This window comes from Chiroxiphia lanceolata, chromosome 11, assembly GCF_009829145.1.
Source record: "Chiroxiphia lanceolata isolate bChiLan1 chromosome 11, bChiLan1.pri, whole genome shotgun sequence".
Classification (NCBI taxonomy): domain Eukaryota; kingdom Metazoa; phylum Chordata; class Aves; order Passeriformes; family Pipridae; genus Chiroxiphia; species Chiroxiphia lanceolata.
This window is the reverse complement of record NC_045647.1, coordinates 21,209,439-21,226,666: the sequence shown is the minus strand read 5'-3', so window position 1 is coordinate 21,226,666 and position 17,228 is coordinate 21,209,439. Positions and strand designations below refer to the sequence as shown.

Sequence of the window (17,228 nt, the reverse complement as noted above, 5' to 3'; positions counted from 1 at the left end):
CCCGCCCCCGCCCCTCGCCCCGCCCCAGCACCGCCCCAGAACCCTCTCACCGGCACCGCCCTGGCACCGGTACCGACCCCGCACCGCCCCTGGCACCGCCCCAGCACAAGCACCGCCCCGCCCCGCCCCGCCCCGCCCCAGCACCCCCGGCACCGGCACCGCCCCTCGCCGGCACCGCCTCTCACGGGGCTCGGCCGGGCTTGGGGCGCCGCTGGGACCGAGTGGGGTCCGGCTGTGCCCGGGGAACACCCGGGCCGGGGGTGCGGCCCCCCGCCAGGAGCTGCCCCGGTGCCTTCGCGGGTCGCCGCCCGGCGGCACAGCCCGTGGTGCGGGGCAGGCGGGGGCGGCGGCTCTGGCGGTGCCGATGGGTCACCGCCCGTGCGGACCTGCCCGTGCCGGGTCCATCCGCATCCCCTCTGCGGGGGCGGATTTCTGCGCCGGTGTCCCTGTGTCGGTGTGTTCCTGTGCACACGTTTTGCAGTGACACACACACACAGGTGCCGTTGCCATCCAGGAAGCGCAGCTGACTTGCCTCGCTGGCTGTTTCGTTTCAGCTCTGAACTGGACTGTGGTTTGTTTCCATAGGCACAGGCCAAGGCTCAGGGCTACGGTTTTTCATCCTCGCAAGATCCTGTGCTGCTGGGAGACGGCTTTAGAGCTGTTAACATCCTGCGAGGGTCTTACACAGGCACCTGTGTATGTGTGACCATGTACTGCATCGCAAACTGGGTACGTGTACTGAGATAAGTGTATCTCAGCAGTCTGAAATTATTTGTATTTTATCTGCTACCTGGGTTATCTACAAAACAAAGTGCTCTTTAACACTTTAGATTATGTGGTGAGTCAAGATGCTGATAAAAGTCAGCTTTACTAGTGAAATGCATTGACACAGCACATTGTTACTCTGTTCTGTGGGCCAAAGATCAGCTAAATTCTATCCTCATATTTTCAAATTATAAATTTGTGAAATTAAACTGTTCTGTGACAGAGAGTGAGAGTTAAATTGTCCCATGGGTAGCTGTGCAGGAGTTGAGCAACCTGATATCAGTGAGCCAGCATAGCCAACCAGGCCAGCCTGGCTTAAATTGCTCTGTATTTTTGGGTGGCTTCATGATTATTCCTTTTCAGGTCTGCATAAATATTTTCGGTGGTCCACAGTAACCTTCTAGCAAGAGCAGAGGTTTGAGTGCTCTGTCAAACTGGATCAAAGGCTTTCTGTTGCTGGTAGCTGCAACTCTGAATTAAACAGACCACTGAATCCTAGGATATCAGGATTTTGTCCTGATCAGCCAGGACAAAAAAGGTGCTTAACAGGAAATAAGACATCACTGTGTGTATACTTTCATGCTAATTATGTATTCAGAGTCTGAGCAAAGCAATTCAGGAAATTTAGATTATAGGTAGAAACATTGCTAGAGCTGTCAGTCTTTAATATTTACGAATCCTTGTGTTACCTCATTTTAGTGAAAAAATAAAGGGGCTACTTCTATGAAGATAATTCCACATTCCGTTAATCAGAAGATAATCAGGCATTCCGTTATCCTTGCTATGGATCATTGCAAACTTGTTTTTATTAATTGTCCTTGTTGCTGCTTTTCATCATGAGCCTTTAACTGCTTCTAAAACAAAGAATTCCCCAGACAAAACCCACAACTTGTCACGTTATGTTGTTAGGCTTCTATGAGGGATCTTTGATTAGTTCTCTCACGTTTTGAAAACAGTAAATAGTGCTTTAAATGCTAAAATACTTGGTTTTCTTTGATTAATCCCCAGACTTGCGTTTAACACGCCTTTTATGCAAAGATCAGGACAAACAAAATAGGTTTGGGTCGACTGCAGTTTGTATCTGGCTGTATGTAAGAGTGATTCGTCAGAGAAGGGTAGAGAGGGGTAGAAACCACTCTCTCGTAGTTCCTAGAAAGCAGTACCAGAACATGGCAAGGACCCCCTACACTGGCCCTGGTCACAGTTCCCTTTTCAGGCAACTAATTCTCTTCAAGAGGGGAAGGTAAATTTCAACCCTAACGAGTGGGTTGAGGTGCAGGGTTGTTGGCAATTGCCACACTGGATAACGGAATTCCGGTGTGAAACTGGATTGTGTTTCAAAGCAGCTGCTGGACACTTGGAGTGACAAAGCAAATTAATTAAGTTCTGACCTTCTAAATAAACACATACAGTGATCTCATATGAAATGGAAAAAACACAAGGAGGAGTCCTAAAATCTGTTGCCCTACCCTCTGAAGGAGCAGAGGGCAGGGGTTCCAAGTGAATTCTGGAACTGTGAGATGGCTCAGTGAGTTTATAGATGGCTGGAATTCTCTGCAGTAGCAAGTATTCATTCCAAGTAACTTCCAGTGGGGATATAGAACAATTGCCAAAATTGCTCATGAAAACCAAGGTTACTTGAGTTATGGCTCGGTTGGTACATTGTTTATGCTGTGTTCCAAGATAAATTTTCCAGCAAATTTCCACATTTTCTCCTTGTATTTGTAATGCAGGCGTGTTATTTGACATGTTAATGGTCCTTCCGTGGTACAGCCATTCTCTGGTTAGACTTTGGTTAGCAGAATGTTTGAGCATCTGTAACTGGATGGCTTTGTGGGCTGCTGATTTTACAACTGAGTCAGCTAGAAGGGATTGAGCTCTTTCATGCACCAGAAGTACTAACATATTGTAATTTTTTTAAAAAGAGAGATATCAGTTGAATAGTTACATGATCACTTTTTATCATAAATATAATATATGCAAAATAGCTACTTATTTGTTGTTTGGTTGTTGTTTCTCTTTTCCTTAAGTAATAAAACTGTGTTCCCATACTCAGCATTACCTGACATAGCTTCAGATGTTTAGAATCACAGACTGTGCTGAGTTGGGAGAGACCCATCAGGATCATCGAGTCCAGCTCCTGGCCCGGCACAGGACACCCCGAGGGTCACACCATAAATTCCTGGTTGTGCATATTAAATCATACGTGCTCTGTGACTCTTGAGTTTATGAGATCAAACTGTGGCCTGCAGTATTTTGGGGTGTGTTCTTTTACACAAATGGATTGCTCTGAACTGCAACCAGAAGAATTTTGTAATAGTACACTGTTTAGTAATTCAGTCCAAAATGAATGTCATGCTGATTTAAGGATATCTGTGTCCAGAACTTTCTTTTTAAAGTTCAGCAGTGTCTGAACTAGTTAAAATGTTAATACTTTTAATTTGTTAGTGTTCTAAGGCCCTTTTGAGGAAAGTTACCTGAGTGTTTAATGTTTACAGGAGAGACATTTTGTGTTCTCTGTGGGTGGGGTATGGAACTCATTTGCAGAGGGGCAATAGAAATGGGTGTTTTGAAGCCTGTCACTGGTCAGCAGATATTCCTGCTGTCCATGGCACCTCTCTTTTCCATGTCTGTATGTCTGTATCCCATGTGAGCAGGAACTGGGGAGCAATGTATGGACAGAGATGTTCTTTAAAGTAGTGGTGACAATCAGGATTAATTGGGAAGCCCCCAGTTGTTACAATGGGTTTTTCCTGGAGAGCCTTATGGGCTCTCTTTTCCACACCCAACCCTTTGTCCCTCAAAGCTGCAGTGGCCACAGCATGGAGACTCTTGGAATCTTGAAAAATGATGCCACTCAGACTTATTCTAGCAGAAGTCTTGGTTCTGCCTGGTGTTCTGTTACTGTACTAGCAAAAGTGGCAAGGAAACTGTTGAGCTATAGGGAAGTTGCTGTCAAATAAACAGGGATTAATTTGGGGGTGGAAACTTCTCCAACCAAGCATTTGTACTGAGTACTTCTCCTTGTAAGGTTGCAGAGCCTATCCTTGCTGTGAGAAAAATTGTGTCTCCTCCATGGTGATTCCCATCAATGAAATAGCTTCTATTATTCAGTTGTTGGGCAAAGTCTATGATTCTGTCATGTGTGATGTGTTTCTTACTCAGTGTGGGTGTTAGATTTGTTATCAGCCAAGTCTCAGAACAAGCTAGTAATAAAAAAAATTGTAATTGTGTTCATGAAGTTTTCCAAGTTATGTGTTTTGAATATTAGAAGCCATAAGCTGTTTGCAGTCCTTTCAGATGACTCAGTTGTGGACACTGCCTTCTTTGTCACTTGAAATGCTGTATTCATATACATGGCTTAATCATCTTCTGAATGAATCAATGCAAATTCTGCTCTGCTTGGTTCCTAAAGGCTGTAATCAATCTTAGTCACCCATCCCTTCTTGTCTGTTCTAGAGGGAATGAAAGCCAGTCATTGCCCTGTTTTTATCTCCTAGGGTGTAAGAGGAGACAGAGACCAGGCTGTTATAACCTGCCCCAGAAAGGAGGGGTAACCCAAGTTCTTATTAATAAATCCCTTGTGGTGGATTAGAGTGAAACAACACTGAACAATTGGTGTTTGAAAACATGTATAGGTAAGGTTTATTTTAGAACAGTTTTGTTTCAAAGGTAAACAGGTATGTTGCCATTTTGGGTGTTATCATCTATATCTCTCATCTACAGCAATATGGCATAAAGATAACCTTTAGGGAAAATCCATAAGGGAGAGAAAGGAAAGACAGGATAAGGGTAAGTAGTGAGAGAAAGAAAAGATGAGTGGAAAGATGTCTATAGTCACCGCCCACGGGGTCCAGCAATGGAACTTGGTAGTTGCAGCTTCCATGTCTGTCAGTTGAAGTGGGGGCCTTGATCCGTTGGGGGTGGGGGAGGGAAGCCCCCACACTCCAAGGAGTTATGAGTTATTATATCCATGGATGGTGTCCCAGGCCATGCCTCGAGCCTCCAATGGTCTTGGGCCCGTGCAGAGTTCCGTGAAAAGGGGAAAAGGGTTTTCCTGTTCAGGATCGGCGGGGGAATGGGCTGTGATGGGCCGACAGCCACCTCTGCCCAGCCTGCAAAGTCCCCCGGCGATCCGGAATGCGGAATCATTAACCCTTTCAATCTCTGGCCCAGGCCATTCACAGATCTCTCCAAGCACAGCTGCAGTCCGTGTTGAACACCCCAGAGCCGCTGGGGAAGCTCTACCAGGGTTATTTGGTGAACCCTCCCAGGCAGTGCCCTGCTCTGGGGGTCTGTGCTGCCCTGTGCCCTGCCCTGGGGTCTGTGCCATCCCTGGGGCTCTGTGCTGCCCTGTGCTCTGCCCTGGGGGTCTGTGCCATCTCTGGGCTCTGTGATGCCCTGGGCCATCCCGGCACTGCAGGTCATAGCTGCACCTTCAGGAGGGGAGGGAGAGGGAGTGAGTGAAATACCTGTAACAGGTGCACTCCTCAGAATTCCTCTCTGGAATTTCCAGTGCAACCAGGATCCACAGAGCAGCAGTGTGCACATGGACTGAGGATTTACCGCTTGGCCTGTGGCTGCATCTACCTGAAATATTGTTTAAAGTGCTAAAGGCTCTGGAAAGCAGCACTTGGAAATCTGCAGAGTTTGCTGACTTTTTATTCTTCTGAGTGATTAGTGTAGTACCTGCAAATTTATCAGACCTCCTAAAATCTGGGCTTGTGCAGTTTCCATATGTCTTTTTGAGATCCCCTGGTATTACCACAGTAGTCAGATTTTTTAATGGTGACTTTACCCTGGTACAGATTTCTGAGGGAGTGGAGGTCATTCTAATGTACTGGGGCCTTTAAAAATGATGCTGCTGCACATCAATTAGGTAAAGGTTTTTGTAGTGCCCAAGTCTCAGAGTTTTCTAAAGGTTTTAGAGTGCCCAGGTTTTCAGAGCTGATGGATTTAACTTAGGAATCAGTTTTATGCAGTGTAAATTGCCCTCCATATGGATAGAGGCTTTTAAAATTTGTTAGATCAGTCTCATTGTTTCTCTTTCTGGCTTAGTGGTGATGAACTGATAAACTGATAAAATGATATTTTAGTGTATTGTAATAAACTGAAATAAACTGTAAAGTACTCATCAGTATCAGCCTAGATATCTTATATTGGTAAGCCCATATCAGATATCCAACTATGTTTTTGAATATATGTGTGTGTGTGGTGTGTGTGTCTGTGAGATAAATGTATATATTTATGTCTGTGTGTATATATATATTTGTACATATGCATATCAGTGTCTCCATTTGAAACATGTATATAATACCTTCTGAATTGTGTAAATAGATTAAACAGGGGCTGTGAATACTCAGTCTCTTTTCAACATGTCTAGTGTCAGTGTTTATGGTGCAATTGCTGCTGCTTCTCCTATGTGAAGTCTGAAAGGTCCTCGTGAGGTTAGAAAAGTGAAATGCTCCATTTTCTTCCTTTTGTACTGTAAGGATTTTTTCAGCTCTAAAGAGTCTGTGTAGAGGTTTTCCAAGTTATCTTACATATCATAGCTTTCTTATTTCCCAAAGAGAGTTGCTTTAGCCCTGTGACTTAAGTAGATTTAGAATAAATCCCACAATTTTTTGCTATATGTAAAATGTAGTACTGAAACACAGCCAGCAAAGCTTCAGTTGAAGTGCACATTCCAGTTTTCCCAAATATAGATGAGAGTTTTGATATAACATATTGGAAAAATGCAACCAAAATCATCTTTTTAATTCTAGTACCAAAATCATCTGTTTAATTCTAGTACTTTCTCTATGGTTTCTTTGCCTTAGTTGAGCTGCCTCTGGAAGATTTAGATAAATAAGGAGCAAGAAGATATGTAAAAGGAGAAAATCTGGTAAGAAAATGGCTTTTAATGGCTTTTTTTTCTGTGTGTAGAATAGTATTTTTGTTTTCATTTCATAGGCAGCATATTCAGTGTGATTTTTGATCCACTGAACTTTTAGTATAAGAACAAAAAGCAATTTTGTGTCACTCGTGTGCCATCGATGGCTGTAAATTATTTGAAATAGAGGCACAAATGCTGTGCAGGTTTCATTACACAAGGTTGGGATGAAAAAGATCTCTGTAATTTTGGAATATATTGTGAATCTGCTGAGCACTTGGAGTTACTGATGTGTTCTTCCAATGAGACTAACATCAGGCAGGAATACTGGATTTCATTTCTGAAGCAAAACTCTTTCCCACCCAGGTCAGTAAGTCTTTATCTTATTTGCCATACCATACCAATGAATTTTAATGCAAAATAGAATAATATATCATGATTTCTAAATTTCTCTTACTTCCTTGAAGATGGCTAACAGATTGCCAGAGAGTTTTTAATTTTGTTTTCATTTAGTACTGATTTTGTTGAGATTTTCTTCTTCTTTTTTTAAAAGTATCTCACAAAGACCTTCTCAGACTTTCAGGAACAGAAAAGGAATGGTAGGAAAAAAGACCTATGAGGGGATTTGATTTCATTATTTTGTTTCAGTTACTTAATTTACAGATTTTTTTCTTTTTTATTTTATTGCACTTTGATAGGATGAAGCCATCCAAACAACCAAAGGTGTTAGTCAAATTTCAGTTTACATCAAAATTCATCATGACTTTAGGAGAACAGAAGGAAGAGAACCTCTGTCAAGTTTCAATATAAAAAATGAGCTGTGACTTTGGGAGCTGTAGTAGCAGGAAACTCTAGGCAGATCTAAAAATGATTAATCACAGTGAAGAAATCAAATGGGGAGTGTGTTGCCAGTGTGCAAAAGTGTAGTAACTTCAGGGTCCTGTCGATAGAAATCAATGTACATCTTGTGGCGTCTGACACTTCACGACAGAAAACCTGTGTGAGGCTCTGGCAAGAACTGGCAGTGACTGGGAGCTTGTTTGGAAAATGGCTCTGTCCCATCCCATTCCCGAGGGCTCGCTGTGGAAGGGTGACCGGCTCGGAGGAGATCTGCTCCCCAAGGGTTTGGAGCAGCCACTAGGTGACGATGTCGGGCTGGTTTCAGAGCCGTCTGACAAAGCTGTTCCTGGAGGTAAAGGAAACCCTCCAGGACTTCTGAGGTCCTGCCTGTGCTCAGTTTATGTTCTCTTACGGACTGAGATTGCCCCTTTTCCTTCAGGTTGTAATTGCTGCTGATTTAGTTTTGGTCTTTCGATAATTCGGATTTTGGTAAGTGCATCTGAAAATTAAATGACTGGGTTTTGCAGTTGCCTTGCAGACTCAGGGAAGTCAAACATGGCCTCACTTCTAAGTGCTCTGCTGTCTTGAGGGCAGGCTTGGATGGTGTGGCCATTGCCACTTAGTTCTGCTGCTTTGCACTACTATTGATAGGAGAGGGTTACAAAGGTGGATTTTATTTGGATGTGTCAGGTTCCGTAGTCCTTCTCTGTGGTCATAAGAAGCAAGGTATACATCCTAGTCAAAACATAAATTATTAATTTAGAGGCAAATCCCTTTCGACTCCTAAAGAGGAGACAAGAAAAACGATTCAAGGAGCATTAGGGAGGCTGTGATCCATCCATGCTGACACTTCCTTTCCTAGAGATCAAGGCCATTAAAGGGCTTCATGAGAATTTTTTCCCCTGGACTAAGACGAATGCTCTGGATTTCCTATTCCTTAATATTCCTCCAAGGGAAGAGGCCTCAATCCACTTTTTCCAGACAATGTCCTTATGAAATCAGCACCATTCTACTCCCAGCTGCAGGTTGTCCGAGGCCTGGTGGTCAGACGAGGAAGTGCCAAGCAAACCCAAATGAATCCGACGGAGCTCCTGGGAGGCAGCTCAGATTTGTTTGCCTACAGTGCCCTTGCCATGGCAGACAGGAGCTGTGCCTGCTGCAGTGACATGACATCAGCACTGCTGCCCGGGGCAATCCTTGGATCAGCTGGGAATACTTCAGAGAGGGCACTGGGAGAGGCCACGCCAGGAAAAAAGTGCCCCTGGGCAGGAACTCAAGATAAACAGCAGCCATGTGGCCATCGTGGAAGTGAAGCAATTGGTTGGCACACCCCCGCTATTGAGTGGAATCTAAATTTCGTTGGAGTCAATATAACAGCAAAATGTTTCTAGCAAATGACTCGGAGCACTTCGGGAAAGTGTTTTGTGTAGTGCTCTAAAGATAAAGCATAAAGATAAACTAAGGTAAATTTAGCATTACTAAGCCTTACAATCAACTTAGCGCTGTCAAAGGAGTCATTGGGTAGGAATTGCTAATTTTTCAGTGCAGTCATTTCACTTGTTGGCAGGCAAAAATAAAATCATGTAATTCAGGTGTAAATCATAACCTACAAGTGTGTCAGCCTGAAGAGTCCCAGTTTTGTGAAGCCTAAAATTCTATGTTAATAATTCCTAAAACAGGGAATTTACACATAAAACCAGTATGAGAATGAATGTATATTGGCTAATTAGTTTAGAGTACAAGAGTGGGAGCAGCTTAGACCAACTAACAAGCTTGTTTCACTGCATTCTTCATATATTTTGTATATTCAATTAGTATTTAGATCTTACCATATATGTTTGCTAGTTCAATAATAAAAGAAATTTCCTGTTCAGCTGAGAGAGTTCCTCTCTGTTGCTGATCCTCTTAGGCTGGGAAGATAAGAAGCTGTTTGAAGCTTCCTGTTGGATGAGTTATTCTCTTTTTGGAGTTATTCTAGCAGCATTAATGCAGTTCCTTATGTGGTCAGTGCAAACAGTATCTGTGTAACTAAGATGGAAAAAGGTAAATGCAGAGCAAGCTTGTTAACTGTGATGTGTTTCATTCCTTAGAGCAAAGCTGTACTTAGTCTTTAGTATGAATTTAATGTGAACTAATTTTCCATAGGTTGAACAAGCCTTGGGACAGGCAAAGGTTTACAGTCAAATCCAGGTTAGATATCACTGCGAGGCCAGTTGTTAGTGCAAATTCAAAACTACTTCTGACAGAGACTTACATTTTAGAGAAGACCCTTGGAACTGTAAAATGCCATGTGCTTCCCAGAGCTCCTGGGGAGGACTGGACTGGTACTCAAAGCATGGGAGTTAGTCTAAGGTGAAAGAAAAAGCTGTTTTCAGATTGTTTCCTCCGTGCTTTGTGGGGAAAAGAAAGGTGTTGAATACACTTAGATCTCACTCATTTGTCTGAAGGATGTGGAATTTGAAACACATGAGAAACGTATATTCTGAAAATATCAACATTTTTAGAACAGGGAGGGGAGATCAAGCAAATTCAGTGAATCCACGGGATGTGGTATGTGTTTTTTCCTAAAAAAAGTTGTAATTTTACTCTTCTGAAGAAAATAACTTGCATCACAGACACGCACTCGTGCTTGTCTTTTGCAAGCAGACACTCCTGCCGAGGCAGGAAGGCTCGAGCTGCTCCTTTCTCAAAGCCGTGTAGTTTTGTACACCTCAGTGGTGCCGAGCCCAAAATCCTGCGCCCTCCCTGCCAGAGGCAGGTGTCCTCTGAGCGCAGCGGGAAAGTGCGTATTTTCCATTAAAAATAAAAATAAACACAAAGCAGCCATATGAGCTGCCCGTGGCAATGCCAGCGTTTCCTCCCTTGCTTTCCTGCTCTGCCCCACCCTTGGTATCCCGGCTCCGTGTCCCTCGGGCAGCTCCTCCCCGCGCTTCCCGCGGCTGCTGCGGTTTCCGAGGAGCACCAGTGACCCCCGCAGGCTGCTGCTGCTGCCCGAGGGACATCGTGCGGCCCTTTCCTTTCTGCTTTTCTTTCAGAGTTTTCTTCCTTGGTGCCCGCAGTCTTGTAAATGAGCAGAAGTGCTTTAATTCTTCAGTACTTGTCTCCTTCTCACAAAGTGTTTGTAGCTGAGTTCAGGAGGCGTCTCCAGGGTGGCCGCACTCAGGAATGGCATCACGGGTGCCAGGCCAGTCTGGCTGCACAGTGCACAGAGGGACAGAGCACTTGTGCCTTTTGGCTAGCTCTGAGCTGAGACAGGGTGATTTTTAGGGGATGAGCTGCTTTGAGTTTTATGGAGCTCCAAGCTGACTGCTGGCACATTGCTCATACTCACAGAATCCCAGAATATGTCAAGTTGGAACCCCCTTGTGGGACCCACAAGGATCATCCAGTCCAATCCCTGGCCCTGCACAGGCCCATCCCCAACAGTCACCCCCTGTGCCCCAGAGGATCAGCCAAACCCTCCTGGAGCTCTGGCAGCCTTGGGGCTGTGCCCACTGCCCTGGGGAGCCTGGGCAGTGCCCAACCAGCCTCTGGGGGAAGAACCTTTTGCTGAGATCCAACCTGAGCCTGCCCTGACACAGCTCTAGGCCATTCCCTGGCTGCTGTCCCTGGTCACAGAGAGCAGAGATCAGTGAATTACCTTCCATTAATAATATGGTGGCCCTTCAGCACAACGGAGAACAGCACTGCATGATGTGTGCCAGCCCCTCAAACTTCCCTGATCCATGAGCTCAAACAACAGATCTGGAAAAAACTTAACTACAAACCCCAGGCAGAAACCAAGCACAAAGCTAAGCAGAAATCATTCAGCTTGAGCAGTGCTGTTTGCTACAGTGTTAAGAAAACATCGAGCATTTCAAGAAAAAGATAGTGATTCACACGCCTTTCCATTTAATAAATGAAACCTGCAACTATTTTACCCATGAATTGAACTGCAGTTTACACAGACCTGCTCTGTGTGCTGCAGGGAGCTGGTTTTGCTCAGTAATCCTGAGTCTGCTTGCCTTGCCAAATGTGGACCCAAACCTCCTAACTTCTTAGTTGTGCCCTGTCCCAGCAGTTACACCTCTGTCACCAAAGAAGGTGAGAGCAGACATAAGGCAGTACTTTGCCCTCTTGCAGGCACGATGCAGTAACAGTTTCTGGGATCTTCCCAGAGCTCTTTGGGAATGCTGCCTGCATGTTCCACTGAGATAGCTGATGTGTTTTCCTGCCTTTGTACACTGTTACAACTGTGGGTTAGTTATGCCATTTGATGGGGTATGTGGCATGACACAGTGGCCTTGCCAGATAAACACTGAATGTTGCCTTTGAGCTTTCAATTGGCTCAGTTAGCAGTTCTAGCTGGCCCCTTTGCAGGGTTTTGTGGTTTTTTAGGTAAGAACCAAATGAATGAAAAGTGATAAATACGATACTCTTTTAGTAGAATGTGAATTATTGCCATGGAAGAGATTCCCTCTTCTTTCCTCTTACAAGGACAGAAAACACGTTCTCTCAATTATTTTTTTCCTGTGTTCTGTGCATCTTGTTTGATATGTTGTTTGGTGCAAGCAGAACCGTTTGCTAATTGCTTATTTTTGTGTATTTGTACCACTGAAGCCATACAGTAAAGCAGTTTACTATTTTATGCATATCTAGTTTATAGGCACAAAAGAGAGTGGTAAACATATAGTGTTAATGATTTATTTTATTTTGGGGAAACAAGAAATATCATTTAGGAGACTCTCCATGGGAGTTTGCAGAGTGCAATATTCTGCACCCATACAAAAATGTGGCTGTCTTTTTAAAAATTGGACAGCTCAGTGCAGGAGAATTTTCTAAAATTATCTTGGTGTGTACAGCACTACGTTCCTTTGTGTTTATTTGAAATTCTCTCCTACAGAGGTTATTAATGTAGAATAAAGCTAGAGAAGTGAGGGATGGTTGACACACTGTTTCAGTGTATAATTATTTTCACTCTTAGATTTTGAGCCCTTTTCCTAGTCTGATGTTTTAATTTCTGCTCCTAATCCTTTGTTCAGAAATTTCTTTGTGTAGATTCATACAAGCTGTGATCTTGTAATTCCTTAAATTTCTCTTTATTAAAAGAAATTAATCTGCTTTTAAGATCTATTTTCTGATCCTTTATTTGCATTACTGTTGTTTTTCTGATTCTTCTGCGGCTGATTCTTCCTGATTTGTAGACACGGATGCTGAATTACTGTAGTTTATCTGAACATGGAAGTAAATAAGTCTTTCTATCCCTAAGGGATGCTCCCTATTTTAACAAGAAAAGGTGGTGTTAGCCCACTGCTGCAATGTCATACCAGGGAGATCATTGTTACTGGATTACGTGACTTCTCTGCATTGAGTCCTCAGCTCATCTTTCCTCTCTAGCTGTACAGTCTTGCTTTTGATTGCTCAGCACTCCAGGTGACCCACAGCTCTGTGCACTAACTCTTTCCCTCTTCTTGTTCCCCTCTGTGTATCACGTGCAGATTTTCCCACTGCAATGGGTGTGTTGTCTCCCAGACCATTAATTATGTTTCAGGGAAAGCACCTGGGGTCTGTTCCTTCCCTCTTCTCAGCGTAAAGCCCCAAGCTACACTTTATGGCTGATCTGTGTAACCCTCTACCCCTGGTGTGTGTCCTTGCCCCAAATCTCTCTGTGTTTCACAGGTTCTTCCAGCAGTCCCACCAGGGGTTTCTGGTGTCAAGGGACTCATCCTGAAGGGGCATGGATTTGGGTTGGCGAGGGGTGGTGTATCAGACTGGCCTTCCCTGCGGGTGCAGGAGGGGGACCAGCAGTGAAGGTGTCACAGGCAGGAACACGTCTCCTCTAAAGCTGTCTCAGAATGTCACCAGCAGTCAGCAGTGAAGTTTGACTCCATATTGCTGCAATGCTCTGACGGGGGCAAGAGGGACCTGGAAATGTCCCTGTGATCTTCTGCTGTCTTTGACTTGGGTGTTTGTGGCGTCTCACAGCAGCGAGAGCACGTGGCGACTGTAGCACTACCCATGAGGAACAGGTTCAGCCCCAGCCCTGCTGGGGAGAGGCTGAGCTGCACCGAGGAGCCTACCCAGCTCACAGGGACATTGGTGCAGAGCCAAGCAGCTTTGGCACCTTCACCAGGTGGCCTCTAGAACCGAGCTCAGGTTTGGAGTCAGGAGGAGCATTTGCAAATTGTGTCTTCAACTGAACTGCCAACAGTAGATTAATTTTAGATTTTCAGAGCTCTCCCATCTCACTGGCCTGACTTCACCAGAGCAGGTGGAGTCACAGCAGGAATTGCTGGCCTTGGACTCTTGGGATTTAGGCTGGGGAGAAAACAATTGCTTGAGTTACCACAACAATTTTTCTATGAGGATGGGCACACAAGAAGAGAAGGGAAGAGTGTACATCCTCTCAAAGCTGTTACATCAAATCTGGAGCATCAAATGTCTGTAGTAAAACTGCAAGACAAGTTCTGGAAATTTCTTAGAATTTTAATCAGAAGTGTTTAGAATTGTGAAAGAGAAAGTTGGGTGAGTATGAATGTTCAATAAACATCCATTATTTCGATTTCACATAAAATGCTTTTTTATTGTTCACTCTCCAGAAAATTCAATAATATTTAAGATTATTTTTACTGGTTATATTCTCTTTACCAGTCCAACTTTAAATGTATTCAGTAAGGGATATATTCAGTGGCTAGTCTATATAATCATAATGGTTTTGCTGGCAGAAAACTCCTGCAGCTGGGGAAGAGGTGGCTGAGTTTGTCTGCACACAAGAATGGTCCTACCAAGCCCAGTGGGACACAGAGAGGGTAAGGGGTTGCAAACTCATAGAACTTGTGAATGAGAAAAGAATTGCTGAAATAGTACAATTGGTGTTCATCTCCATATATTAAAAAGTGTAGGATTTGGGGATGTAAATCTTCTTGCTATAAGAGCTGAGAATTCAGTGGAAAATGCTAAGTTGAATGATTTAAAAAAAATTAGAAAAAAATTTAGAAAAAAAATTAGCAGAAATGTTCTTCACATGAGTAGTGGCAGCAGAATGAACCTTGCCTGTCAACACCTCACCAGGAGTCCCTCATTCAGGCAAACTTGTCCATCCCAGGACCCAGCCTTTGAGCCCTGGGACCTGTTTGTAGCAATCACCATTCAAACCAGTGTTGCCAGTGCACTTGCTTTGTTTGTAGAGGAGTTGGATGTTTCTGTTCCAGCTGTGGCAGTGCCCAGCTCAGTGTACCTTGTGGCTTTTGGGGTCGTGTCTCCTCAGCAGGCGGCCCCTGGCACCGTACCGGCCGAGGTTCAGTTGGCAGACAAGCTTTTTGGAGAATTTCAGAGCCCATGCTACTAAAAGAAGTGTAATTATTGCTCCAGCAATTAAAATGAGGTCTCGCCAGAAGAACTCCAGACACCTGACTGGGAGAAGCCTCTTGCACATCCCCAGCTCGTTCCCAGTCAGCTCTGCCAGGGGCTTCATCCTGACGGGAGCTGGGCTGGCACACCTGACGCTGGCAAGGGAGGGTGCAGACAAGTCTTGCAGCCAGAGCTTCAGGTACAGGACGTGGCAGTCGCAGTGCCAGGGGTTCCCAGCCATGTCCAGGCGCTCTAGGCCGGGCAGGGTGTCCAAGACCCCCGGGGGGACCCGGCTCAGGCTGTTGTTGCTGAGGTCCAGGCTGCGGGTGTCCCGGGGCAGGGCGGGCACTGCCCGCAGCCCCCGCGAACTGCAGTCCACGTGCAGCCCCCGGGACCCTCCCGGGGACCCGCAGCTGCAGGAGGAAGGACACGCTCCCCCTTGGATCACCGGGAACAGCAGCGTGGCAAATCCCACCGCAGAGATGAACCGCAACCCGCTCATCCTTCAGCTGCCCAGGGAATGACAAGAGGGATCTGATCAGCGGCATTCCTGAGCATGATCCCAAGGGCACAACTACGGCACAGTTCCTTCTTTCCCAGGATTGTCCCTGAGGCTTAGGTTTTTGGAATAAAATCGTTAGCTGTCTGCATTCTTCCTGGCATCCCCACAAATGCACTGGACAGAGCACAGTGCTGCTGTTTTGTCTCTGATTCTATGTTTTTCCGTCATAATTGTACAAAATAGATAATTGTTCAAAGTTCTGGAACACATTGTCACCAAAAGACAATGGTGAAAGCTAGGTTAGTTTCAGGTAAAGGTTTTTATTCCACTTCAGTATCTTCACAGATCTAGTGTTAAAATTGTGGGTTGGAATCACTTTTCAAAATGAGGCTTTAGGGGTTGAATAGTTCTAAATATCTAAACATCTTTTTTCTGACGGTATGAAGAATCTAACCAGGAAATACCTATTTTTCTATGACAAAAAGTTCTTTTTGCCACCTTGTAGATTCATACACCTCTGATAACAGACAGTTTAAGATTTGGATGAATAGAGAATTGGAAACTTTGCATATCTGGTACTGCTTGTCCTTTAGGGATAAAATAAACATGCCAGCAGGTAATTATGCCTCTTGCTATGTCATTCCCACTTCTGGAGGGTGGATCCCACTAGACTTCCATCTTGGTCCCTTCTGTTTGGCAGTTTAAAACCTCTAAATCTATTCCCTTCCTGCATTCCCTACTACTTCTCTGCATTTAAAAATATATTGCAAATCTTGGCACAGGACTAGAGTTTGAAATACAAATTCACTTGAATAAGTTGGGGAATTTCCAATCTTGAAGCCATCTTTCTTTATGATTTTAATACATCCTAGAATTAAAATATATTTCCTCCTTTTTTCCCCCCAAATAAACCAAATACAGAGTGGAAGAATACAGTGTGGTTTTTTACATACAAAGGCAATAATGAGATAAAATTACACTAATGTAGAATGAAATTTAGAAAAATAATTGTTTAAAATGGTTTCAAGTGTAAAGATATTTTAGAACTAAAAAAAAAAGTTTTCCTCTTAAAATAAGGTGAGACAATTTTTTCTCCAGTAAGTTTCATTTAATAAAGACTGAAATTATAGGGAAAAATGGACTGATTTTGTTTTAAATTAATTTGCTTCTATTTACTTTCAAGGATTATGTAATTAGCTTTTCAAAATTAAGTTAGGCAGGTTTAGACTCCTCATCTGAATACTACATTCCTATATTTTGAGTTGGATTAACGCTGCATAAAATTATAAACTTCACAGAGAAGCTGAAATAGTGATCTTCACCTATGTCTGTCAGCAAGTAATTATTCTATCTTTGCTCTGATTCCAGATACTAATCTGTGATTTTTCAAGAAATCAACTCAAGTTATTGTTTTTCAAGCAAACATCTTAAAGGGACAGACTATGACATCTGACAAAAAAAGTCAAATGATATCTAGAGAAAAGATGTTCTCTCCTGATTTAATATGGAAACAGCAAGAAATCCAAACTCAAATAGGAACAAGAACTGTGGCAAAAATGCAGAGGGGGAGAGTTGGGAAGTGCCTGAGTGACCCTTACCCTGGTGGGTTCCTCCTGGTTCCTCTCCCGTGCCTGGTGAAGTGCTGGAGCAGGCACAGCAGTGCAGGGGCTGCTGTGGGAAGAGGCCCTAAGGAAGTGTGGGAAGGAAGAGGAGCTTTTTCTGTGCCCGGTGGGAAACCCTCCCCCTGGGAGATGCGTGTGTGGTTGGCTGGTGTGACAGCACACAGTGCTTGGGGCAGTCTGTGTGTTGCTGCAGCCAGGAGGAAACGCTTTTGAATCCTTCCTTTACTGCTGATGTGTTTTTCCTATTACATCTGATGATATCTGGAAAACCTCATCTGAAATCCAGTGAGTTTTTTTC

General features: G+C 44.1%; 1 protein-coding gene and 1 long non-coding RNA gene across 2 annotated transcripts; one reads left to right on the top strand and one right to left on the bottom strand.

Annotated features, from left to right (window-relative positions):
• The first annotated feature begins 540 nt into the window (after positions 1 to 540).
• LOC116792061 lies at positions 541 to 8,605 on the top strand. Its single transcript, XR_004358991.1, has 3 exons — positions 541 to 729; positions 6,585 to 6,649; positions 7,336 to 8,605. It is a non-coding gene; the product is annotated as an uncharacterized LOC116792061 (long non-coding RNA).
• A 5,355-nt stretch (positions 8,606 to 13,960) lies between these two features.
• On the bottom strand, positions 13,961 to 17,007 carry GP9 (glycoprotein IX platelet). Its single transcript, XM_032699175.1, has 2 exons — positions 16,907 to 17,007; positions 13,961 to 15,315 (listed from the first exon to the last, which is right to left on the bottom strand). The coding sequence occupies exon 2, from the start codon at positions 15,306 to 15,308 to the stop codon at positions 14,685 to 14,687; it is 624 nt and encodes a 207-aa protein (XP_032555066.1). The 5' UTR covers positions 15,309 to 15,315; positions 16,907 to 17,007; the 3' UTR covers positions 13,961 to 14,684.
• Positions 17,008 to 17,228: the final 221 nt, after the last annotated feature.